This window comes from Dermacentor albipictus, chromosome 2, assembly GCF_038994185.2.
Source record: "Dermacentor albipictus isolate Rhodes 1998 colony chromosome 2, USDA_Dalb.pri_finalv2, whole genome shotgun sequence".
NCBI lineage: Eukaryota > Metazoa > Arthropoda > Arachnida > Ixodida > Ixodidae > Dermacentor > Dermacentor albipictus.
This window is the reverse complement of record NC_091822.1, coordinates 41,501,334-41,523,960: the sequence shown is the minus strand read 5'-3', so window position 1 is coordinate 41,523,960 and position 22,627 is coordinate 41,501,334. Positions and strand designations below refer to the sequence as shown.

At 46.5% G+C, this 22,627-nt stretch overlaps 2 protein-coding genes across 3 annotated transcripts in view; both read left to right on the top strand.

The window, feature by feature from the left end:
* Window positions 1-22,256, top strand: part of LOC135900676 (uncharacterized) — a 75,345-nt gene extending 53,089 nt beyond the window's left edge. Inside the window, exon 5 of the mRNA XM_070533574.1 lies at window positions 22,180-22,256. Within this exon, the coding sequence (XP_070389675.1) occupies window positions 22,180-22,241 (62 nt within the window). The 3' untranslated portion in view covers window positions 22,242-22,256. The remainder of the gene's footprint in view (window positions 1-22,179) is intronic.
* LOC135900675 (amine sulfotransferase-like) lies at window positions 5,867-19,234 on the top strand. 2 transcript variants are annotated; one of them, XM_065430205.2, is made up of 3 exons: window positions 5,867-6,019; window positions 8,467-8,921; window positions 16,980-19,234. In XM_065430205.2, exons 2-3 carry the CDS (start codon window positions 8,502-8,504, stop codon window positions 17,553-17,555), a joined length of 996 nt encoding a protein of 331 aa, XP_065286277.1. In that variant the 5' UTR covers window positions 5,867-6,019; window positions 8,467-8,501; the 3' UTR covers window positions 17,556-19,234. The 2 variants fall into 2 exon arrangements, with proteins under 2 accessions (XP_065286277.1, XP_065286276.1); XM_065430204.2 differs by having other exon boundaries at window positions 5,868-6,019; window positions 8,487-8,921.
* Window positions 22,257-22,627: the final 371 nt, after the last annotated feature.

The following is a 22,627-nucleotide window of genomic DNA, read 5'->3' as shown; positions in this document are numbered from 1 at the left end:
CACCGCTGACCGCCGGCCGCTATGCTTTCATTGCAGCGAAGCAGGACATGTTTACCGTGCGTGCCACTACCGCGCATCTGGGTATCCAAGGTTTCCCAACTGCAATTACCCTGTGTTTGATGCTGCACGTACCTGCGACGAAAATACTACAAACTTTCGGCCGGAAGGTTCAGCGACGCCTCGATCGCGTTCACTTTCTCCGGCTCGTTACACCCCACCGACCCGTCGCGATTTTCCTGACGCCTCTAGGGGCAGGTCTCCTAGCCCACGCCGGGCAAACTAGAGGCAGCGACCTCCGGGGGTGAGGTTCCAAACCGTCTAACTTTGCAACAGCCCCCATCAGTGACGACCGACGACTCTAAAGCTCCGACGACCCCAACAACACCCCCTGTAACCGACTCCGTCAGCGCCGATTTTGTCGTTTGCATTGACGGCCACCAAGAGGCCGCTCTCGCCGATACTGGGTCCCATTTTTCCATAATAAGTCAAAAGCTGGCCGACAGGCTGAGAAAAGTGAAGACGTCATGGACTGGGCCCAACATCAGAACTGCCGGCGGCCAGTTGATGATGCCTATTGGAAAATGCACAGCCAGAATAGTAATCGCCGGTGCAACTTTCGTCGCCACCTTCGTCATTCTCTTTGAGTGCTGCAAGGAAAACTTATATTGGGGATGGATCTCTTGAGAGAGTACAGTGCAGTGATAAGTCCGTGACCTCGTCGTCACATTTGCTACGAGCTCCGATGACGTCGACCCTGCGGAACAACAGCGACCCCGCTTACGTATCGCCGACGACGATGTCGCGCTTCCGCCACGAAGCTGTTCCCTCGTACCTGTTATCTGCGACAACTTGAACACCGGGACTGGCGTCGCCGAACACATCGACGCACTGGTATTGAGTCAAGGCGTTTCCATCGCCAGGGCCGTAATTAACGTACACGACGGACGTGCCGAATTCCTGCTGACGAATTTTACCAGGGAACGTCGACACATTGTTAAAGGCACGGCTGTTGCTTGCTTCGACGAATTTACCTCAGTACAAGACTGCCTATCAGTGGAGCACGCGACGTCCACCGTGGCTGTGCCTGCCCCTATGGTTGACATCAGTCCCACCTTGTCGCCCGTCGAACGCAACAGCCTTCTTGAGTTCATCGATGAGTTTAAGAGTTGCTTCTCATCAACGTCACGAGTCAGCCAGACGCCGCTCACTAAGCATCGTAGTATCACCGAAGCCGACGCCAGACCAATTCGGCAGCATCCTTATCGTGTAGCACCGAAAGAGCGCGAGTCAATACAAACCCAAGTGAAGACGATGCTTGAGGACGGGGTTATTCGGCCATCTAAGAGTCCTTGGGCATCGCCTGTCGTATTGGTGAAAAAGAAGGACGGTAGCCTGCGCTTCTGCGTCGACTATCGAAAACTCAACCACATCACAAAGAAAGACGTTTATCCGCTGCCGCGTATCCATGATTCACTGGACAGGATATACGAAACGCACGTTACTTTTCGTCGATTGACTTGAAAAGCAGCTACTGGCAAACAAATCGATGAGAGAGACCGTGAGAAGACCGTGAGAAGTCTTGTCTCGCCGTTGTAGGATACCGAGCAGTATGGGTATGGTTGGTTCTCAGTGGAGCAAGCGTCTCATGTTTTCTTCGATATTCCTTCCGTAGCCACATTAGGTGCCCAAAGTAGGCATTCGATTGTGGCCAAAATACTTTCCTATGCGTTTTTTTTTTCATTTCGGTGCCCCCGCCCCACAGAAGGAAAAAAAAAATACATTGTTGCGGCGCAGCGAATTGTCGCATGGTGAAAGTTCGATTTTATTACTTCTTCTTTTGTGGAAAGTAATGAGCCACGGGACGCTTCAGTTGCCAGATACTCTTATTATATTATTGCGAAAGCAATTATATGGACACTCCAGGCGCATTCCTGCCGTCGCCGTCGCCCTCATGTTTCGTATAAAGTCCAAGGCTGATAACATCGTGACCGCGCGCCGCATGCTGTATGTGCGAGTGAAAGCGTAGGGGGGAGGGGGTGGAATGGCTGAGCCGACGATGGTGGCTCAGTCGTGTGTGCGCAAAGAAGAAAAGCGGGGAGCAAGCGCGCCGCCTTCCGTCGCGCGCCATACATTGGGGGGAGTTGATGGAATTGGGGCGGAATCTAGGATTCTGTGAATTTGTGATCGCGCAACATGTTTATTTGCCTTGTGTGACGCATCATTTACAGCGACTTTTTCTTAGATACGAAAACTTATTGGAGACTTATACGTATATTTAAATATCTTGTTGCGAGGTTTCGCGTATACGTGCAGTGAACTTTCTTTCCAGTCACACTTTTTGCCCTTTATCAAGCTGTATCTTCGCATTTCTAATGCAGGAGTGCGAGTCGCAATAATGATTCGGTTCATTATCTGCGAGGCATGCGCGTAGCGGAGTGGCATCTCTCATTTACAAAAGTGGTACGCATGTGTGAGGATAAATGTTCTTCAATGCTCTCATACACTGGTTTGAACATGGTTGCCTGACATAATGGACACCCCAAAAGCTGAACTGCGTGGCGTCACGAAGTTTTTGACAGCTAAAGGTGTTTCCCAAAAAGAAGTTAATCGCCGTATGGTTGCCGCGTACCTTGAACATTGCATTTCATTGGCCACTGTAAAGCGTGGGAGCAAACGGTTCAAAGAAGAATGGGAAAGTTGCAAAGACATTCCAAGACCGGGCCAAAGCCATCGTGCAATCACATCCCGCACAATTTCAAAGATTGATGAGCTTATGAGACAAGAATGGAGGACAAGCATCGATGAACTGGCAGAGCGTGTGAAAATCAGTCACGGCTCGGTTCACGCCATAATTCATGAGCACCTCGGTTATCGACTCTTGTGTGTGCAATTGATGCCCAAGATTTTGATCCACCGCCAGAAGACGGAGAAGTTTGGCGCTGCTTTGACTAATCTGATCCGGTATCACAATGAGGATGACGATTTCTTGTTTGCTATTGTGATCGGGGAGGGACCATGGTGCCACTACTACGAGTCTGAAACACGACGGCAAAGCTTACAGTGGAAACATTCGAATTTACCTCGACCAAAGAACGCAAATGCCGTCATTTTCACCGGAAAGGTGATGACCTTATTTTCGATCGTCAGGGGTCATTACTGATAGGCTTTGCTCAATCTTGAGAGTCTATCAATTGTTTCCGATATTGTGAAACGCCAGAACCAGTGCGTCTCGCAATCAAGAACAAACTACGTGGAAAGTTGGCAAACTGAGTCATCTTGTTCCACGACAATGCCCGTCCCCACGTCGCTGATGTGGTTAATACAAAACTGGCAAAGTTCAAGTGGGAAACCCTGCAACATCCGTCGTACAGCTCAGACCTGTCCCCTTGCGACTTCCACATTTTGGGGCAACCGAAAAAACAGCTCAATGGAACTTGATTCGTGCCGGACGACGACGTGACAGAGTCAGTTACAGACGTTTTGAAGCAGCAACCTAAGGCGTTTCATGAGACGGGAATCACGCGACTCGTTAGTCAATGGGGCAAATGTCTAAATTCTCATGAAGACTACTTTTTAATAAAGTACCCCGTTTGTCATATATTCGCATTGGGTGACTTTCATTTGACTCGCCCTCGTATAGCTTGCAGAACTCCTGCTTTTTATACGTGCTCTCTGTTGCGACTATAATTCCGGTGCAATTACTCACGATTCACGACCGGGGACAACTGCTCCTGCGTAATACATTGGAACAAATGACAGCGTCATGGAGATTTTTCACTGGCCATTGCATATGTACAAGAATGTAAACACGGTTCCTGAATGACCAAGTTTTATTAACATATTTGTCCTCAACTTGTTCATTTCATGGCCTTTTAATTTTTCATATCAGTGGCATGCGCTGCTTTCCTGGTTTCGAACTGATATAGTTCTAAGGTTCGTGTGATATTTTCTTTACTTATTAAATAGACAAAAACATGGAAGCATTGATATCAGTTACTTTGGGCACAATTTTTGGCACATACTAGGATAGGATAGGATAGGAATAAACTTTATTTGTCTAACGGTTATTGATTTTGGTGCCCGGGGCTAGGCTGCCAGGGGTCCATCGCCCGAGGAAAATCTTTCGAGATCCTCGGCAACGGCCCTGGCCCGCTGGGCGGCCCACTCCTGGTCTTCGGGTGCCTCGCTCAGGAAGGCGGCTTGCCATCTCTCACTGAGGCGCCCCGCTTCAGGGAATATTCTTTTATGAAAAAATACACATTTTACTGGTTTGGACAGAGCGTAGCGTTCGAGAATTCGTTTACAGCGTTTTTTACAATAGTAATGCAGTTATTGTTCATGTATTTGATCCCTCGACAAATTGCTTAAGAGGAAGCTTTAGCTGGGGCCCAATCCGACCCGGCCTATTCAAATACATGTAAAACGCAGAAACGCTTTTCTGAGATAATCCTGCTAATCGCTTTTAATGAAATTTGTTGCATTTGAGAGAGAAGGTAAATTATAGTGTCTGTTGGAAACGGAATTTTAATTTACGGCCTGAATTTTGTATACAATATTTAGAAAACTTTGAAATTTCGATAAAATAGAAGCACGACGTTTACAAAATAATAGCTATGTACCAAGAACAGATATCTCGGTTCTGTAAACGGCAACTATTAGAAAAGTTAATGCGGACAAATTTGGTGTGTCGATTTGTATCTTGAGTGAATTGGTTACGTTGTGTACAAGGGTTCTGCAAAAGTCGTATTTCCATAATACTATTTTTTTTTAGATTCATGTTTAACATGTATATTTCGTCCGCTGTAGATGTACTGTTAGATGCAATTCACAGAATTGTGCTATCATCTTTCATTGTTGAGTTACTGAGTTTTAAACTTGATAGTTCCGTTTTCTGAAAATTTGCGATTTTGGCCAATTTGTGATAAAGAATGGACCGCCTAAATAAAATATTCCGAACCAACAGTGACTAGAATTTAAGTTTTTCTTTTAAATTCAACAAACATCGTCAAATTTTGTGCAGTTGTTGCGAGGAAAAACGAAGTACCCTTCTGCATGTATTTAAATAGCAGCTTCCTCTTAAGGAGGAGGCCGAGCTGCAACGTGAGCCGCCCCCCCCCCCCCCCCCCCGAAAGAAATTTCTGGCTACGCCACTGCTCTCGATAGAGCTTATGATGTCGCGTCAAGATTTGAGAGACAGTCGGAATTGGCGAACAAACCCGGCTTTTATAACAAAATATTCGAATGCACTCCCAAACATAAACAACATCCCACGAAAATACCACCCAATATTATCAAGTAATGAGCGTTTCAGAAAAGCGTTCCCGGGTGTACCAAAGGTTACCCATCGCCGCGACATGAACTTTAAAGACATGTTAGTGCACGCAAAAGTCAGCCCATAGCATTCCCCCGTATTAAAAGCACGTTGTCGTCTCAGGTGCAAAACGTGCAGGCACCTTCAAAGTGCCATTAAAATTAAAAGCACCGCAAATAGTTACGCACACGAAGTCAAATCTAGCTTCACCTGTACAAGTTCGGAAGTGATTTATATGCTTGAATGTTCCTTCTGCAAGAAACAATATATCGGTGAAACGGGACAATCAATGAACGTCAGATTAAACGGACATCGCGCGGACACAGCTAAAAAGCGGAGGTATTCTTCAGCATGACTAATAGTTTGCCGCACTGAAAGCTACTCTTTGAATAGCTAATGTTGGTATCGGCGATGCCGGCGCCTACACGCGCGCGAGGGTGGCTGGTAGCAACCTTGATCGGCCTCTCGCAAGCGTCCACTGCAACGCGCCATAACACGTAGCTGTGCCGAGATGGGTGTTCCTTTTTCCTCCGTCGACCGCACGTGGCCGATTTTCTTTCGTTTTGTTTTCGTTCTGTCGGATGTCGCAAGTGGTGCTGCAATCTGTCGCTCGCCCTCCGCGCACTTTACCGCAAGGTCAACGAGCTCCCTATTGCCACTCGATAGTGGCGTCCCATTTGCACGCCGTCGGCTCTATCTAGGCACCGGGTAAGTCCGCTACTTTCTTTTCTCGCGAACCTCCAGATGACTCTGTCTGACTGTGCCTGAAAAAGAGTTTCCTTATCGTAACCTTAATTACATATACCGGGAACTCGAATTCCAGTTTCAGAGCGTCCGATCACCTCAGTATATCGACTGAAATGTGCTGCTATCCAAATCGGGCGTAAACATACGAGGAACGTTTAGGAACAGCCAGCCACCAGGCAAGCTGTAAATCTTGTAACACCAGTGAATAAACCGTTATCACTGCGCATTCTGCTCCTCTGGTTGTCCCCGTACCAAGATACGCGCACGCTTCGCACCGAAAGCCTTCATTCGCAAGCGCAAGCGTTGCTCAAGAGCGCTGGTCAGCTGACTGAAGGAATAATGGAAGCCGCTGAGATAAACAGCAGTATTGATAGTTACTGGAGCTGCCCGTCCTTTTTCTTGACGAAACAAACCTGTTTCTGTCTTCGTAAAGGCCATTGACATGTGGTATTGCGGACCTATATTTCACTGCCTTTCCCTTTCTTGTCTATATATCAGGTGTTTATCTCATTTATGTGGAGCACTTAAAAAAAATGAACTGCAATATTTAGGCTCCTTCGTTTTTGCAGATAAAGGAGGCGAACATAACAGAAAGAAACTTTTATAACATAATTTCGCTAATTACGTAAGAGGTACTAATTAACAATTTAATAACAGAGTTCGGGGCACATGTATATGCAAAATTGAAGCCGAGGAGTAGTGAGGTGATGTCTGGTTAGCACAATTCCTGACACCAAAATCAAATCTGCTAACGAATGCCTCGGCTTTCGAGTTAAGATTATCCCTGTTCTTTTGAAGCACACTTTGGGAATTTCTTTTCATTGTAACGCCAACGCATTTCGTAGCGCTGTTTCTGCTGCCGGCCACATGCTCCATTCTACGCGCAGAGTCCCTTCAAATGGGTCGCGAAGGCGAGGCTAAGATGCGGGCTGCGGTAACCAGTTGCCAGTGGCATAAACTTCTTGACGTGCGATTGCAGCGCCACTACATCTGGTGGTTTTAAGCACTGTTTCGTAAAAATGACACAGCCGTTACGTCACTCACAGTCTACCTGAATAAGTACGGACAATGGCATCAGAAAAAAAAATCAGGACACGCGCTGTTTGAGTGTACACAAGAAACATAATGGATGCGAAATTGCGTTAGCTTTCGTCAGTTCCCTTTCTGTTCCGTGGCAAAGCATGCCGAGATGGCATCGCCGTGTTTGACACTTTGATGTTTCAATAAGTCGCCTTTGTGTAGCCATAAAGGGTGCTCGCAATTGCCCTGATATGATAGCAACTTCGTAAGATTTGATCAGTGATTTCATTTTCTGTATTTTTTCTCTAAGTTTTAGCTTTGTGTTTAATACCAGAAAAAAAACTGCAGGTGGCTTGCTCGCTCAGCTGCTAAAGATGAAAGCGCGCTTCTTTGTAAGTTAGTTTAACTGTTGCTTTTTCTTTTTCTTTTTTTTGCACATGTACGTTGATTCCACCGAAACATACACGTGCTACATAGAACAACGTTTGGGTGAACCCAGCGCCCTGTGCTCTGTATTCGTGCAAGACACACAAATGGCTGCCGTTAGAAAGAGAAATATGAATATCGACAGGCCCCGGTGTTCCATTTGTCCTGCATTGTGGCGAGCATATTCATTTACATTCTTTCGTGCCCTACTCCTAGAGCTTATTTCGAAGTATGTGTAGTGACCGTGCAAATTGGATCCTCCGTTTACCGTAGACTTGACGCACTGTTTCTAACCTGATGCGATGTGGTGCCCCGTAATATTCAGCGTCATGAATTCATAATGTCTTGTCCATCTGCGTGCGAGATCGTGCACTGTCAAGCAGGACATTTTTTTTATATTTTTCGTTATCGTACTCTTGCTTTGTCATGATGTACAAGAAATGATTAAATATTTACAGGGTTTTTATAACGGTGTGATAACCATCCATAAAGGACACATTCTACATGTCCCGGCCTGGTGCATGTCGGGAATGACAGCATTCTGGCACGCGACAGTTCTCGATGGATATGGACTGGAGTGCCTAAAGGGAGCCACATGGCTGGACAAGCCTCGAGCAGAAAGCATTTATTTTTCCCGCCGAAACGTTAAGTGCATAAAAGCACGCCTTTCCGGAAATAGTATCGACTGCGTTGAGCAGCTGTCTCCACCAGATACAGATGGCACTGAGTTACCCCACCTAATAATTCCCGTGGGACAACTACTAGCCCCAGGCTAGGCCGCACTAATGTGCCCGTTCGTTACGAAGGGTAATGGGCATTGCACCCACCCCTTACAGCATCATCATCATCATCATCCGCCATTCGAGGGCCCGTAGGTTTTTATCGAATTTTCATTGCCATCCTACACAAGCATTGGTTCGCTTTTTAATTGTCACTGCACACAAAACAACGAAATGCCGTAGTTTTTTTTCTTACCCATCAGGAGCAAAATAACACCATGGCCTTAACTACAAGCAAGAAAATGGCTGCAACCCGCCCGAAACCGTACTACCAGGTCATCGACGGGGTACCCAGGTGCCCTTTCATGACCCCAGAGTCCCTCAGGCAGGGCCTCGACTTCGTCGCTCGCAAGGGTGACCTGCTACAGGTTTCGTACCCTAGAAGCGGCACGCACTGGGTGCAGTACATCACACAGTTGATCCTCAAGGAGGGCGAACCAGTCGACACGTACGAGCAGTTCATGGAGGGCGCCGTGTTCATCGAGTACTTCCTGGGTGCCCCCGACTGCAAGCAGAGCACCCCGATGCGCACCCTGTGCACGCATCTGCCATTGAGCAAGGACAAGCTGAACCCAGAGGCCAAGTACATATACGTGGCTCGCAACCCGTGGGACGTCTGCGTGTCACTATACCATCACGTATGTATAGCGCTGCAAATGTAGGGGGCTTAGAGTACCGAACCCAAACAGTGGCGCTATGAGTTGGGATTCTGAATTTATGTTGACCACCCATGGTTCCTTGACTTGATCTAACTCTAAGTACACGATTGTTCTTGCATTGGGTCTCATCGAAATCTGCAGCCGGAAATGCTGTGTTGACATTAACTGGACGTTACTCCCACTGGCACTTTCCAAGGAACTGAAATGCCAAAGCATACAAATAACACTAATGATCAAAACGAGTTAAAGCCAACAGGCAATGACGCCATGTGGCACTGGCTAACATTCCGAGCGCTAGATATAGTACGCTTATATACACAAGATAGTGGATGGAATGATGGCCCTCACCGTAACATAATTGGTAGGGCAACGCAGTCGTAATGCGGAGGTTGTGGGTTCGTATTTCAGCAGCGACAAGTTATTTTTTCTTCAACTATCGTTTTCCCTTTCCCTCATTATTTTCTACATTTCACTTTGAACCACAGCTCATAACCCTTATGATTTCCTCGGGATCATTTCCTATCGGCTTTACATGGTCGAGATTAATAAAAATCGAGCCCTTCTGTTTCGCTTCCCTTCTCGTTCAATATTGATCAACTATTTATTCACATATAGTACAGAATCACAATCGCTCGTGCGCCTGCTTAGATGGTTGGAATGGGTCCCGCACGCGGCTCACGGACAGCAGTACGCCACTGACACTTGTGCGCGGGACACTAGAGCTCAGTGGGAATGCAGTGGAAGTGGTGGTGTGACGCCATCTTACAGGGGCGCTGATAGGCATACGCAGCACTCTTTCTTTCTTAATAGAAGCGGGTTATGTATATCGGAGGTTTTCGCATAGTTCGAGCGGGACGTCTTGCGATTTGCACTGTCCCTCCAGTCACCACTGGGGCCATGTCACTGGGTGTGTGGTCACAGCTTGTTGTGACTGCAGGTTGATGTTCCACTCGGTTTGGGTCCCATGTCGACCGTCGCTTGATTTGGTTCCAATGGCGGCGTACATGTCCTTGGGGAGTTCACACTGTTACCATAGTTGATGCACTGGTACCGTCAATGTCACTAAGGGACCATTTTGGTCCTCTGCCAAGGTTGCGAACAATTACTTTATCGTTCTTCTTCTAGCGTGGTTTGCGCTCCTTAGAACTAGGCACTGCTCGGAGTGTGCGATAGCCGCATCTTCACCCTTCTTAGGAATACCAAGGCCGAGCCTTGCCTTGCTAGGACAACTGAGCATCTGGTCTGCTAGCGATGGTCCATTCGGATGAACTCTGCGGTACATGAGCAGCCATTTAGCGAGCCGGAGCTTGAGGTCTCTTATTTCGACCTTTTTGAGGCCGTCTTTCACTTTGCGGAGCGTTCGTTCTGCCAAGTCATGCTATGTTGGATGGAAAGGAGCGATTCGTAGATGCTTGATTATATTTCATTCAGCAAAGTTCTGGAAGTGTTGACCGTTAATGGTTTTCCGTTATCTGTTAATGGTTAATGGTTAATGGTTATCTGTTAATATCTGTTAATGGACCGTTAATGGTTTTCCGACCGTTAACATCGCGAAATTTCACGAAGATGTTCTACCGCTTGTTCAGAAGTGGCATTTGACACAATGAGCACTTCGAGCCACTTTCACTTTGCATCAATTACTACAGCAAGCATTTTCCACTCGAATGGTTCAGCGTAGTCCAAGTGCGAACGCTCCCAGCATCCCGGCGTTCTGGCCGGGACATTGGTTCTGCTTTAGGTGGCAGTGGAGAACGCTGAAGGCGTTGTGGACCCCGTCGAGAGCAGCACTCTATGTAGGCATCTATGCCAGGCCACCAGACAAGAAATTTTGCCGTGCCTTGCATGATGACCACATCCGGGTGAGCTTCATGTAGCAGCTTAAGGATACACTGGCAGGCACGAGGTAGCACAATCACGCAGTTTCCCTAGTATAGAAGATTCCGATGCATACTCTGTTCATCACGCATGTTACAAAATGTTTATAGCGGCTTGTCTTGCATGCTTTGCCGCAAACCGTCATTTACCCATTGTAGAACCTGACTTAGGCTCTGGTCACTGTTCGGAAGGTCTTGCAGTTGCTTCAATAATATTGTCGAGGTGCTAGGATAATTTTACCAGCTCTGGGGGTTCTGTTGGATTTTGGTACAACGTCTTCAGTGGTAGCCTGCTCATGGCATCTGCATTCCCATTGAGGCCTCTCGGATGGTATTCAATGCTGTAGTTGTAAGCTCCAAGGGTAGTAGCCCAGCGCTGAATTCTTGATGCAGTCATGGCTGGAGTTGCCTTGTCTGCTCTAAAGAAACCCACTAATGGTTTGTGACGGCGGCACAGAACGTACTCTCTTAAGCGTGTGACACCAAATATTATGGTAAGAGCTTCCCTTTCTAGTTGTGAACAGTTCTGCTGGCATGAGGATGCAAGATACAAATGCCAGTGGTGACTCCACCTAATCTTGTCGATGCGACAGTACTGCACTTACACCGTAGCGTGAGTGCAGCTCCTTTGATGGATCGTAGTGGCCTAGAATCTTTGCTTCTATAATGGCTTGATTGCTCTTGGTAAAGGCGTCTCGTTCTCCGTCTGCCCATATCCAATGGGTGTTCTTCTGTAACAGTGCGTACAAAGGTACTAGTTGCATCAACATAATGGGTAGGAACTTTCCATAGTACGAAAGGAGCCCAATATAGGATCTTAGTTCCCCCAAATTTTGGGGGGTTCTGGTGCTTTGATGATGGCTTGTTCTTTGCCGGCGAAGTCCAGCTGCACTGATCTCATGACCTATATACACAAGTGATCATTTTAAAAATTCGCAAATCTCCTGTCTCAGCTTCATACCTGATTCTTTATTCCTTTGCAGGACTTTTCGTAGATTCTGCAGACGTTTTGCATCAGTCTTGCCAGTCACGAGGACATCAGCTAGGTAGACGGAGGGTCCCGGGATTCTTTGCAGAGTTTGTTCTTTTCCTCTTTAGAAGAGTGCTGGAGCTGATGGCACACCGAAGGCTAAGCGGTTGTATGCGAAGAGACTTTTCTGTGTAATAATGACCAGGAGTTTTCTTGTCTCCTCATCCACAGACACATTGTAGGCTTCCTTGAAGTCTAGCTTCCTCAAATTGACTACACCTTGCAAGGATGCGAAAATGGGTTCAATCTTTGGAATTGGGTGCTGCGTTGTAATCCCTGCAGGATTCACTGCAAACTGGTAGTCTCCGCAAATCCTGACGCCCTTTTCATCTGCTTTAAGTGCTGGTACTATGGGAGCTAGACGCCCATACTGGGTGATCAACCGAAGCGTTGATTCCTTTGTCTTCCACTACTTTAAGTTCATGCTGCACTTTCTCTCGCAGTGCATAAGGTGCAAAGCGGGCTCGGTAGTACTGCGGTTGAGCGTCGTTTCGAAGCTCTACATGAACTGAAGGTCCCTTCAATACTCCACAACCTGGCTTAAACATGTCCACAAACTCTCGCAACATGTTTTGCTCCCCGAGCTCTGTTGCATTTTTTTACCAGCTGTGCCATGTTCACCTGCCCTGATAGAAGGTAGAATGTTGACAACCAGTCCTGGCCACACAACTTTGGGATCTTGCAAACAATCACCAAAAATGTCCATTGACTCGTAGTCTCGCCTGGCGTACGTCTACACGTAGGGAACCAAGCACAGAAATGGTCCCACGAATGCATTTTAATTGACGTCTGTGGCCATTACCTGGGTTAGCGAATGCTGTTTGAGTTTGCATGTGTCTTCCGAGATGATGACTACATATATGACCCAGAGTCTAACTCAATCTTCAATGAGGCTCCATTCACCTTGGAAGTTAGTGTGATGGCGTTAACAGCTGAATTTGTTTCCAGTGAATCGAGAAAGTAATCTGTTGGATTGTTTGCCACCTAATTCGAGACAATTCATTTGAGTTTACTGATTTCTTGCCTTGTCAGTGTTGGAAAGCCGACAGCTCGCCAGATGTCCCACCTTGCCACACTTGTAGCAATTGGTGTTGATGTGCTTTAAATCTGGTGGTTTGTGGTCATGGTCCCCTACAGCGAATGCATGGTCGTATTTGTCCTTGGGTTTCTGACTTGTATTTTCCTCCTGTCTTTATTTCTGGATTTTTCTTTCCACTTAATACAGAACGACGCTTTTTATGGTGGTACTTGACGTAATCGGTGGCGCCTTCTTGCGTTTGAGAAGTGCTAGATTCCGCAAGGCTTTACTGAAGTTCCGTTCTGTTTCTCTCCACTGCTTCCGCTGTTCTCGCGATGTCAATTGCCTTAACCAAGGTAAAGTTCTTTTCCACCAAAAGCCTCTGCTGTACGGTCTTTTCGCGTATTCCACGCACAAGGTGGTCCCTCAGCATGCGGTTCAGACCTGTGCCGAATTTGCAGTTTTCCGCCATCTGTCGAAGTTCAGCGACGAAAACCACGACGCTTTCGTTTTCATGGTGAATTCTCGTGTTTAATCGAAAGCTCGAAAGCTCTCTGCAATTTCTGACGTCGGCGGGCTGAAGTGGCTGTTCAAGGTCGCCGTTAGCTCCTTGTACTTCTTTTCTTTCGGCTTCAGCGGTGCCAAGAAGCTGCGGAAGGTGGCGCATGTGCTGGATCTGACACTCGACAAAAAATATCCACTTCTTTCTTTTTCGTTCATCCACCTGGTCTTTGTACGATAGCCAGGACTGTTTGTGGTTGTATTCCTTCCCCCTTGCCGAATGTCGCCATATCTGCACGTTTGCGTGGGAATGCCGCGTAGTTTCCTTATTGTTCTGTGGGAACCGAATCACTTGCCTGCTTGCATCTGGGGTTGATGTCTTCACGAGACTCGTTCTGTGTCCACGATCCACACCCTCGCCGCCAGTTGTACATTCTGTACTGGGATAGACATATTTATTCGCGTATAGGTACACAATCACGATCGGCCATGCGCTGGCACCGTTAAACATACGCAGCAGTTTTGGAGCAGTTAATTATTTGGGCAAAAGTAAGAGCCCACCGCTCGGAGCTCTCAGCAGCCGTCACTACTACGGCAACCCACGCCAATATAACTATCGTCATGTAGTCTTAATCTCGTAGCCTTTTATCCCAGTTTTAATAGACCATTAAGTTTATCACATCTGGCGACGAGAATAAAATGCGTCGGATAGGTCAAATGAGTAATTGCAAGATGGGTCTCAAAAAAAAAAAGAAGACGGGCGCAAAATGAAGACTCAGGCCTCTCTTGGACGTCCACGCAAAGATAATGCGACATGTCTCAGCTGAAAAAAGTGCCTGCCTTTGAAGAACGGTCTATCGACGATTTTGGTTCATACCTTGTACGCTTCGAGGGCTCGTTATCAGCGAACGAGTTAGTTGCCCGTAATTAAGCACAAAGACATTTTCTTGGCGAAGCTGCCACAAAAAAATGCACGCGCTGTTGAAGGGCCTAACAGCTCTCGCGAAGCGTAAAGAAAAAAAAAACATACACCCAACCTCAACGAGGAGGTCCACCGCGTAGCGCGAGGTCTCACGTTCCGCGCCCGCGAAGAAGGATCCTCTCTTGGGGTTGGAAATCCAACGGAGGCATGGACAGAGAGGGACAGAATGACCAGATACTGTGACATTACAACATTTTATCAAAACTCAAGGCGAATTTATCCGCCCCCTAACCCCAAACTCGACAGGGCCCAAGCGGTAGTCTGGCGGCAGCTACAAACAAAGACCTTCCCCAACCCCGTCCATCTCAGGAGGATATATCCGGACGTCTACTCAGATGATAACTGCAAGCTATGCAGCAGGGCTCACGCAACTCTTAGACACATTCTCTGGGAATGTGACGTTATATGCGAAGAAAATGCAGTTTCCCCAGATGAAGCTGCGGCGCGATGGTTGGCCGCGTTGCGCAGCTCAAACCTCGAAAATCAACTATGGGCCATCCAGCAAGCCCGTGAGGCGACGAGGAGACAGGATCTCCGGACCTCCTCGGGGGCGGCCTAGGCCCAGGCCACGAATTTGCCGGATTGTTAATAAAGTTGTTACCACCACCACAAAGACCTCACCGTAGCTCTGGGCCTCTATTTCAAGCCGAATCGCATAACCATTGCCCAGCGATTCGGTTTCCACCGGCACGAAAAAAACATATGAATAGGTGTGCCCACACCACCCCCAGTACTTCACTGCCAACAGATATTTTGATAACATTGTTTATCGCCTGCTGCTTCTTAGCATTGAGTAAACCACTTTTTCTGCGCAAAATTTATTGTTCAGGTATAGCGTGTAGTGTTACTTTAAGCTGATGAGCATCTTTTTAATAAACTGCTGGGGCAACTGGTCACCACGATTTGTTCATCCACAGGAATTTAAGGCATCACAGTTACTTCACATCTTAAGCAATGCGTCAAATTTTTTTCCAGCTTTGTTACTAGTAATCTTATCTTATTAACGTGTAGAGTACTATTTTCGTCATTTCATTTACGAGAACCCTTATTTCACCTTGCTATTTAGAATCTTTCAGATGCGTTGCTTTCATACCACTGGGTAAGTGCATTACGATTCGCTGGTAAGCTTGTGTTTTGGTTGAAATTATAGGCGATGGTTTGTAATTGGCTGCAGAATTCACCTTTGATCGCCGCAATGTATACGTGGATAGCAGGATAGGGATATCGTTAATCTAAAATATTTTGTTTTGCTGTACACAATATTGCTGTTTGTTACCGATTAAAGCGCCAAAGCGCCAATTGGCACTGTTATAAAAGTACAGTTTCTGTTGTTTATCATCGCTTTATAGGCAAAGAATAGGGCATTGAGCTTTGTCCTTTTTTACTCTGTCCCTAGAGCACTTTGACGATTTCCAAGTGACCTTTCTTATGACCCTATAGTGGAGCTGCCCGTCCTATTTCTTGACGAAACAAACCTGTCTCTTTCTTCGTAAAGGCCATTGACATTGACAAGAATTGACAAGAATTGGCCCCTATGGCCAATTCTTGGTAATTCAACATTTGCGCAGAAGCAGGCGCAAGAAAGAGAAAGATGGACAAACAATGGAGCGCTCTGCAGTTTTTCCACCTTGTTTATGGCGACCCTTCTGCGGCACAAAATGTTCCGCGCTGAAGATCATTAAGTAGCCGAAGGTCACGTACTTATTCTGTGACGACTGATCAATATCATCGCACGTTCTCAGTTTCCTGCGGAGAATCTTTGTTTTTCTTGTTTACTTGAAAGAAGAGTGCTCTTCTTGTTTATTTTCAGGTTATTTTCAGGCCTTGGTTGTTTCGTGTTCTTTTCGAAACCGACCTATTGTCATATGACCTCGCAGTAGATGCCAAATTTTGAAGCGTATTTTGCTTGAAAAAAGGTGTTCGCCTGCGGTGTTCTCACTATATGAGTTGCCCGCATTTTCGCCTTTCAGAAATACGTTTTACATGAAAGATCTGTACTTTTTTTTTGTTTCTGGGCATCCGACGATATAATAAAGGGCACATACTCTTGTGAGGCGGCTTCCCTGCAGTGCTATCACACAAAAGTGCATTTCACACATCTATATGGAGTTTGACTGGCACAAAAAATTGGCTGTCAAACTCTGCAACTTTATTGGAAAATAACGAAACTTGGCGCATGGTTAGAAAATAACCCGCAGGTTATATAAGTGAAGTGACTAGGCTAAATAAAGAAGCGCTTCTCCGTAGTCAATTTTTCAAAGGCGATTCCCATTGAGTGACGCAATCGCACGGCAACCACCACCGGCAGATGGTGCTAATGGTCGATCTCCCAAATTCTTGTGCATGAAGGTGATGCATTTTAGACAGGATCTTGCGGCATTAGACCACACGCTGTATGCGCCTCACATGAACGTGCACAATACGAAAAAAGAAGTGGTCACGGTACTTCAGTTTTTTTGAGGTGACAGTATGGCAGATACTGATCACTTCCTAACCCACAAATGACATCGACACTTCTGATGTATCATCACAAAGTGAAAAAACGTAAACAAATTTTATTTTGTACTATATGCCAACCCTCAGCGTAATTACAATACTGTTTATTTTCTGATTTCATCTTGCATACTCGCAGGAGAACAACTTGAGCGTCTTTCGCTTCGAAGATGGCACATTCGACGATTTCCTAGAAGTTTTCTTGACAGGCGAACTCGGATACGGTTTCTACTTCGATCACGTGACCGCCGGATACGCTTTGAAGGACGAGCCGAACGTGTTCTTCGTGACGTACGAGGAACTGACGAGGGACACGCGGCGTACTGTGATTCGGTTGGCTCGCTTCATCGGTGAGTGCTTCGGTGCAATGCTGGAGGAAGAGGGCGAAGAAAGGCTGAGCCTAATCCTGCAGAGGAGCAGCGCGAGGAGCATGAAAGACATTATGATATTCAACCTGAGCGAAAACGCCGACCCGGGAATGCAGGAGCGCTTGGACAAGCTCAACCCGTCATCCAAGGCGGCGCACGAGGGCGACTCGAAGCTCCACGAAGTGCTCAGGCAGGCCAAGGTTGGAGGGTGGAGAGAGTACTTCTCGCCCGAGCAGCTGCGACGCATGGAAGCCACAATTGAGGAAACGACGCGAGGATCTGACGTCATGGAACTGTGGAGTGACATGCGACGGGAAGCGCTGAGTTTGTGCGAACAGTCTGGGTAGACTCGACACGCTCAGCCACGCCTTCCTTCACCGAGGGCAAAACCGGCTGTAACGGCAAACAAGACCGGGGACCGTTATCGGCCTCTTTAGTAGGTCGTTAAAACCATGTCTCTCTCTGTGTTTACGCGATGCGGTGTCACTCATGTGGAGGGTATGCCGGCCTCAGGATCGGCTAACAAAAAGGAGGATGTATTTAACGTGTATCAGCCGTCATTTGCTCGAAGCACGTGCACCATCCTTTATCAGCTTTCTTTTTTTCCTTCCTTTGGAAGGCAGAATGGGTATGGGCATTTATAGGAGGTACGGGGGTACTTTGCTTTCCTTACCCTGCTACCAAAGGACGGCGCATGCATTCAGTGGACTCAATCAAATTGACACGGGTCGTTTATTACACATCCGTGACAGTTCAAGCAGAACACCTATTAAAGCTCGTAAGAAAACGACTGTCCCTTTCGACAGCGCGTTTTATTGCTGTTAGCACGGGAGACCGGTTCGTCCTCCAGGTTGGCTTCGTGATCCTGACTTTTTTTAAAAAGTAAGGGCCTGGACTCTATAAGCTTTGAGTAGACTTGCCTGTTATGTGGTTTGTGTCGTCCTCTTATCGGCATCGTAAACCATCGTGCCCCTCTTTGTTTACCTCAGGAAAACCTCACTGCCTTTTCTATCATTAAACTTTTTTTTCTCTTTCTCTCTCTGACAATACGAAGCAGAATGAGAGAAACGTACCAACTGCGTACAACTGTTCTTTGTCCTTCAGCACTGCAATTCGCGCTAGAGGATCCGGAATAATGTTGCCGATGTAGCCGACACGTAGAAATGCGTCTGTTTCAAAGCATTCTGTATACATGCCCGAATGCGAAAAAAGATTTTTCTTTATCAAGAGATATATGCTAAAGCTTTACGGCAGGAGCGCCCGAGAACTCCTTTGAACTCCTTCGACTTTTTCTCGAGGGAGGTGCACTCGGAGTCACGCGGTCACATTTTCATTAAAGGAGGCAGCGCCATACATGTGCGCACGCCGTCTGTTCTGATATCAGTAAAGGAGATGATTTTGCGTATTTTTTTTATTATGACCTATTCACGCCACAAGCTTGACCTGCATGCATTTATTCGAGATTCCGCTAGTTGCTTTACCGTGTGTTGCAGTTGTCTTTTTTCGCCATTGTTTCTACACGATAGCTGACCAAATGTGCTATAGCGTAAAGCAATTTAAACCGTTTCTATTCCGTATCTGCGACCAGTCTTCCCCAATTGGTCACAAATTTTTCGGGCTAGCCCCACTTCGCCTGTCGATCACGTGTCGTCGTTAAAACTTCCCATGTGATATCGTGTGTGCACATTGATATGAATAATTAGACAGAACAAAAGAAAATTACATATTATTGATTCCCAACCTTTATTTTTTTCATTAGCCCACCACTATTAGTAAAAGGTTTTCGCCTTTCTGTCACGCGAGGTCACAAAATTTTGAAAACTGGCCACGTCAAAGTGACGTGCCGTATTGAAGATGCCTTATTATCCCGAAAAAAATTAAATTTGTTTTCAAGATAGCCGGAGACTGCCCCATTCCGAAAGAAATAGAAGACCTTTCTATATAAGGCCTACCTATCGCTCTGGGACTGGCTACTCGGAGCTGCCGGGGAAAATGGATTTATTTCCGTATAATAAAAAAATTTACGTGAAAGTAGTAACGTTGTCGAGCTCTTTCTGCACGTATGCGGCATCGCGCTGCCAACTCTTTGTCGCTGAAGATCCGTTTTAGCGGCATTTGGATGCGTGGACGGATGCTATGAGTGTCCGCTTTGAAACGAGGTGAAGGGTTCGCGTCGCCAAGCTCTTGTTATTACTTTACCTGATGAACACCAATCTTTTAAAAAAAACACGCAGAGAACGCCCAGCGTCCAACTTTCTGAACCACTATTTTGGGATGTTGTTTTTATATGGCTTCATTGCTTGCGGTTTCCCTACTTTTGTGGCACCAGGCTTCCAACGGCCGCCTTTAACCTTCCGTTCCATGCCGCCGCGATTTTTCGACTAACCAACGCAAGCTAAGCAACAGGACAAATTCCAGAAGTGGGTATCACCCTTCTCAACCGGTTATACTTTCGCTGCGCTAGCTCGGTATCACCGAAACCCTCGCCATTTTTGCCTGCTCCTTGCATTTTATCAGCCAATCCAGATAAGAAGACCTCTGAAAGTAGCCAATGCAATTCACTTTGAAATCAAGCGCAAAAGGCCAGGTCTATAAATATGCGCAAGCATTATATACGTATGCATTTTCGAAGACTACTCTTCTAGCAGTCTGGCATGCATGCACACAACTAATCGAGATCAGCAAGTTTTCAACTTGGACACAAAGAACTTGCAGCTACGGTAACGCTATACATAGCGTCATATTAGCTTCATAACTACCATCAAGTATTTCGAAGGCAATTCAAACTGCGGATATCTCGACAAACCCGCAATTATCCCGGTGACGTACGACTACACTATGCACTTTGTAGCCTCGTTGATTCCTCCGTTTGTGAGCTTCATGTACTCATAAAAACACGGTTGAATTCAACCGTCGACAACGCAGAGCTTAATTCATTCCTTTCTGATTTTTTTCATATTTAGGCGCAATCATGCAGGCAAACGCGGTGGAGGAGTTCTGATAGCTGCTGCCCATCACAGCCTTTGTTGCTCCATTCCCGATTTCACTTCACCTCTAGAAATATTACTCGTTTTGTGCAGTTATTCAAACCCAGAAATTCTTATCAGTGTATGCTATCGACCCCCGACGCAGGTTCTTCCTTCGCTACTCACTTACACGAAGGACAGCACTCTCTTAAGACGTCATTCAGCCACTCATAACTACTTCTTTTCGGTAGGCAGAATTATTCTGTCAACTACTTCACAGCAAAAATAAACAAAAAAGAAAATAAGCTGTCACGATAACGGGAATTAGGTCCGTAATAACAAAGCGCTAACTGAGTTTTACAGCTGATATATTGTAGATTTTCTGAAACGCACAGCAGGCACCAAGTGAACGCTTTTTAAAAAGTTACTCTGACTTTTCAGTTCGTGAACGCGGGTTACGGTCAAGCCTTCGGGTGCTACTCCCTCTTTGTGCGTTGCGCATAGCGTGTTTCAAAAATGATTTTATTGTCACTAAGTGTGAAGATTTCTGCGAGCCTTATTTATTATTAACGCGACAGCATTATATGCCCCATTACGCGAAAATCCGGCGTTATCGTCGGTGGCATAACCGAAAGATAGCACCAAAAATGGCCGACAGCGCAAACAGTAAAAGTACGCCAAGGGATGCGCGGATTGACGTCATATTTGTCAGACAGGTTTCTATAAACAAACCAATTCAACGACTTAAAATTGGCAAAATTTCGGTCTGGGAGGGAGTCGAACCCGGGCCTCCGAGGTGCCAAACGAGGGTGCTCCCCCGGACTCCACGGTAGCTCCACGGTTCATCATCATCATCATCATCAGCAGCAGCAGCAGCAGCAGCAGCAGCAGCAGCAGCAGCAGCAGCCTGGCTCCGTCCACTGCAAGGCAACGGCCTCTCCCATACTTCAACCACCCCGGTCATGTGCTAATTGTGGTCATGTCGTCCATGCAAGCTTCTTAATCTCATCCGTCCACCTAACTTTCTGCCGCCTCCTGCTACGCTTCCCTTCTCTTGGAATCCAGTCCGTAACCTTTAATGACCATCGGTTATCTTCCCTTCTCGTTACATATGTCCTGCCCATGACTATTTCTTTTTCTTGATTTCAACTAAGATGTCATTAACTTGCGTTTGTTCCCTCACCCAATCTGCTCTCTTCTCATCCCCCCTTAATGTTACAGCCGTCTTTCTTCGTTCCATAGCTCATTGTGTCGTCCTCAATTTAAGTAGAACCCTTTTTGTAAGCCTCCAGGTTTCCGCCCCGTAGGTGAGTACTGGTAACACACAGCTGGCATACACTTTTCTATTGAGGGATAATGGCAACCTGTTGTTCATGATCTGAGAATGCCTGCCAAACGCACCCCAGCCCATTCTTATTCTTCTGATATTTCCGTCTCATGATCCGGATCCGCCGTTACTACCTGCCCTAAGTAGATGTATTCCCTTACCACTTCCAGTGACTCGCTACCTATTGTAAATTGCTCTTCTCTTCCGAGACTGTTAAACATTATTTTAGTTTTCTGTAGATTAATTTTTAGACCCACTCTTCTGCTTTGCCTCTCCAGGTCAGTGAGCATGCATTGCAATTGGTCCCCTGAGTTACTAAGCAAGGCAATATCATCAGTGAATCGCAAGCTACTAAGGTATTTTCCATTATCTCTTATCCCCAATTATTCCCAATCCAGGTCTCTAAATACCTCCTGTAAACACGCTGTGAACAGCATTGGAGAGATCGTATCTCCCTGCCTGACGCCTTTCTTTATTGCGATATTGTTGCTTTCGTTGTGGAGGACTACGGTGGCTGTGGAGCGGCTATATATATCTTTCAATATTTTTACATAACAGCTCCTCTACACCCTGATTCCGTAATCACGCTCCCCGGTTATGGCTGACTAAAGCTGGGCATAGTGCGTGCGTCAATGCACGCGTCACGTCAGTGCCTTCCACGTGTCACTTGTTCTTCAGATTTCATCGGCGCTGCGTCCACTGCAATGCGCTCCAAGCCTCTACCTGAGCGGCAGCTGTGAAACGTGGTCGCCCACGGAAGCACGCCTCAGAATACGAAGCAAGGGAACGCAAAAAGAAGACGACGTAGTCACGACAGACCGACCATTACGTATAAAATAAAATTCATAGTTTTGCAGCAAAATGGTCCAAATATTTTCAGCCTGTGGCCAACGTATGCGCAAACACACGCGCCGATTCAGCAGAGAGAACTTTGATGCATGTCGACAAATCAATCGAAAATATTTCCCCTAAGCGATTATAATGCTTCCGCATTCCCACACGAAAGCAGTCTTACGTGTCTCTGCTGAATTTTTTAAAAATGTTTTATGTACGTTTCTCTATTTTTATGAAACGTAAGGTGCCATTAGAAGAGGGGGGGTAAAGCAGTGTAAGAAAATGTACAGTC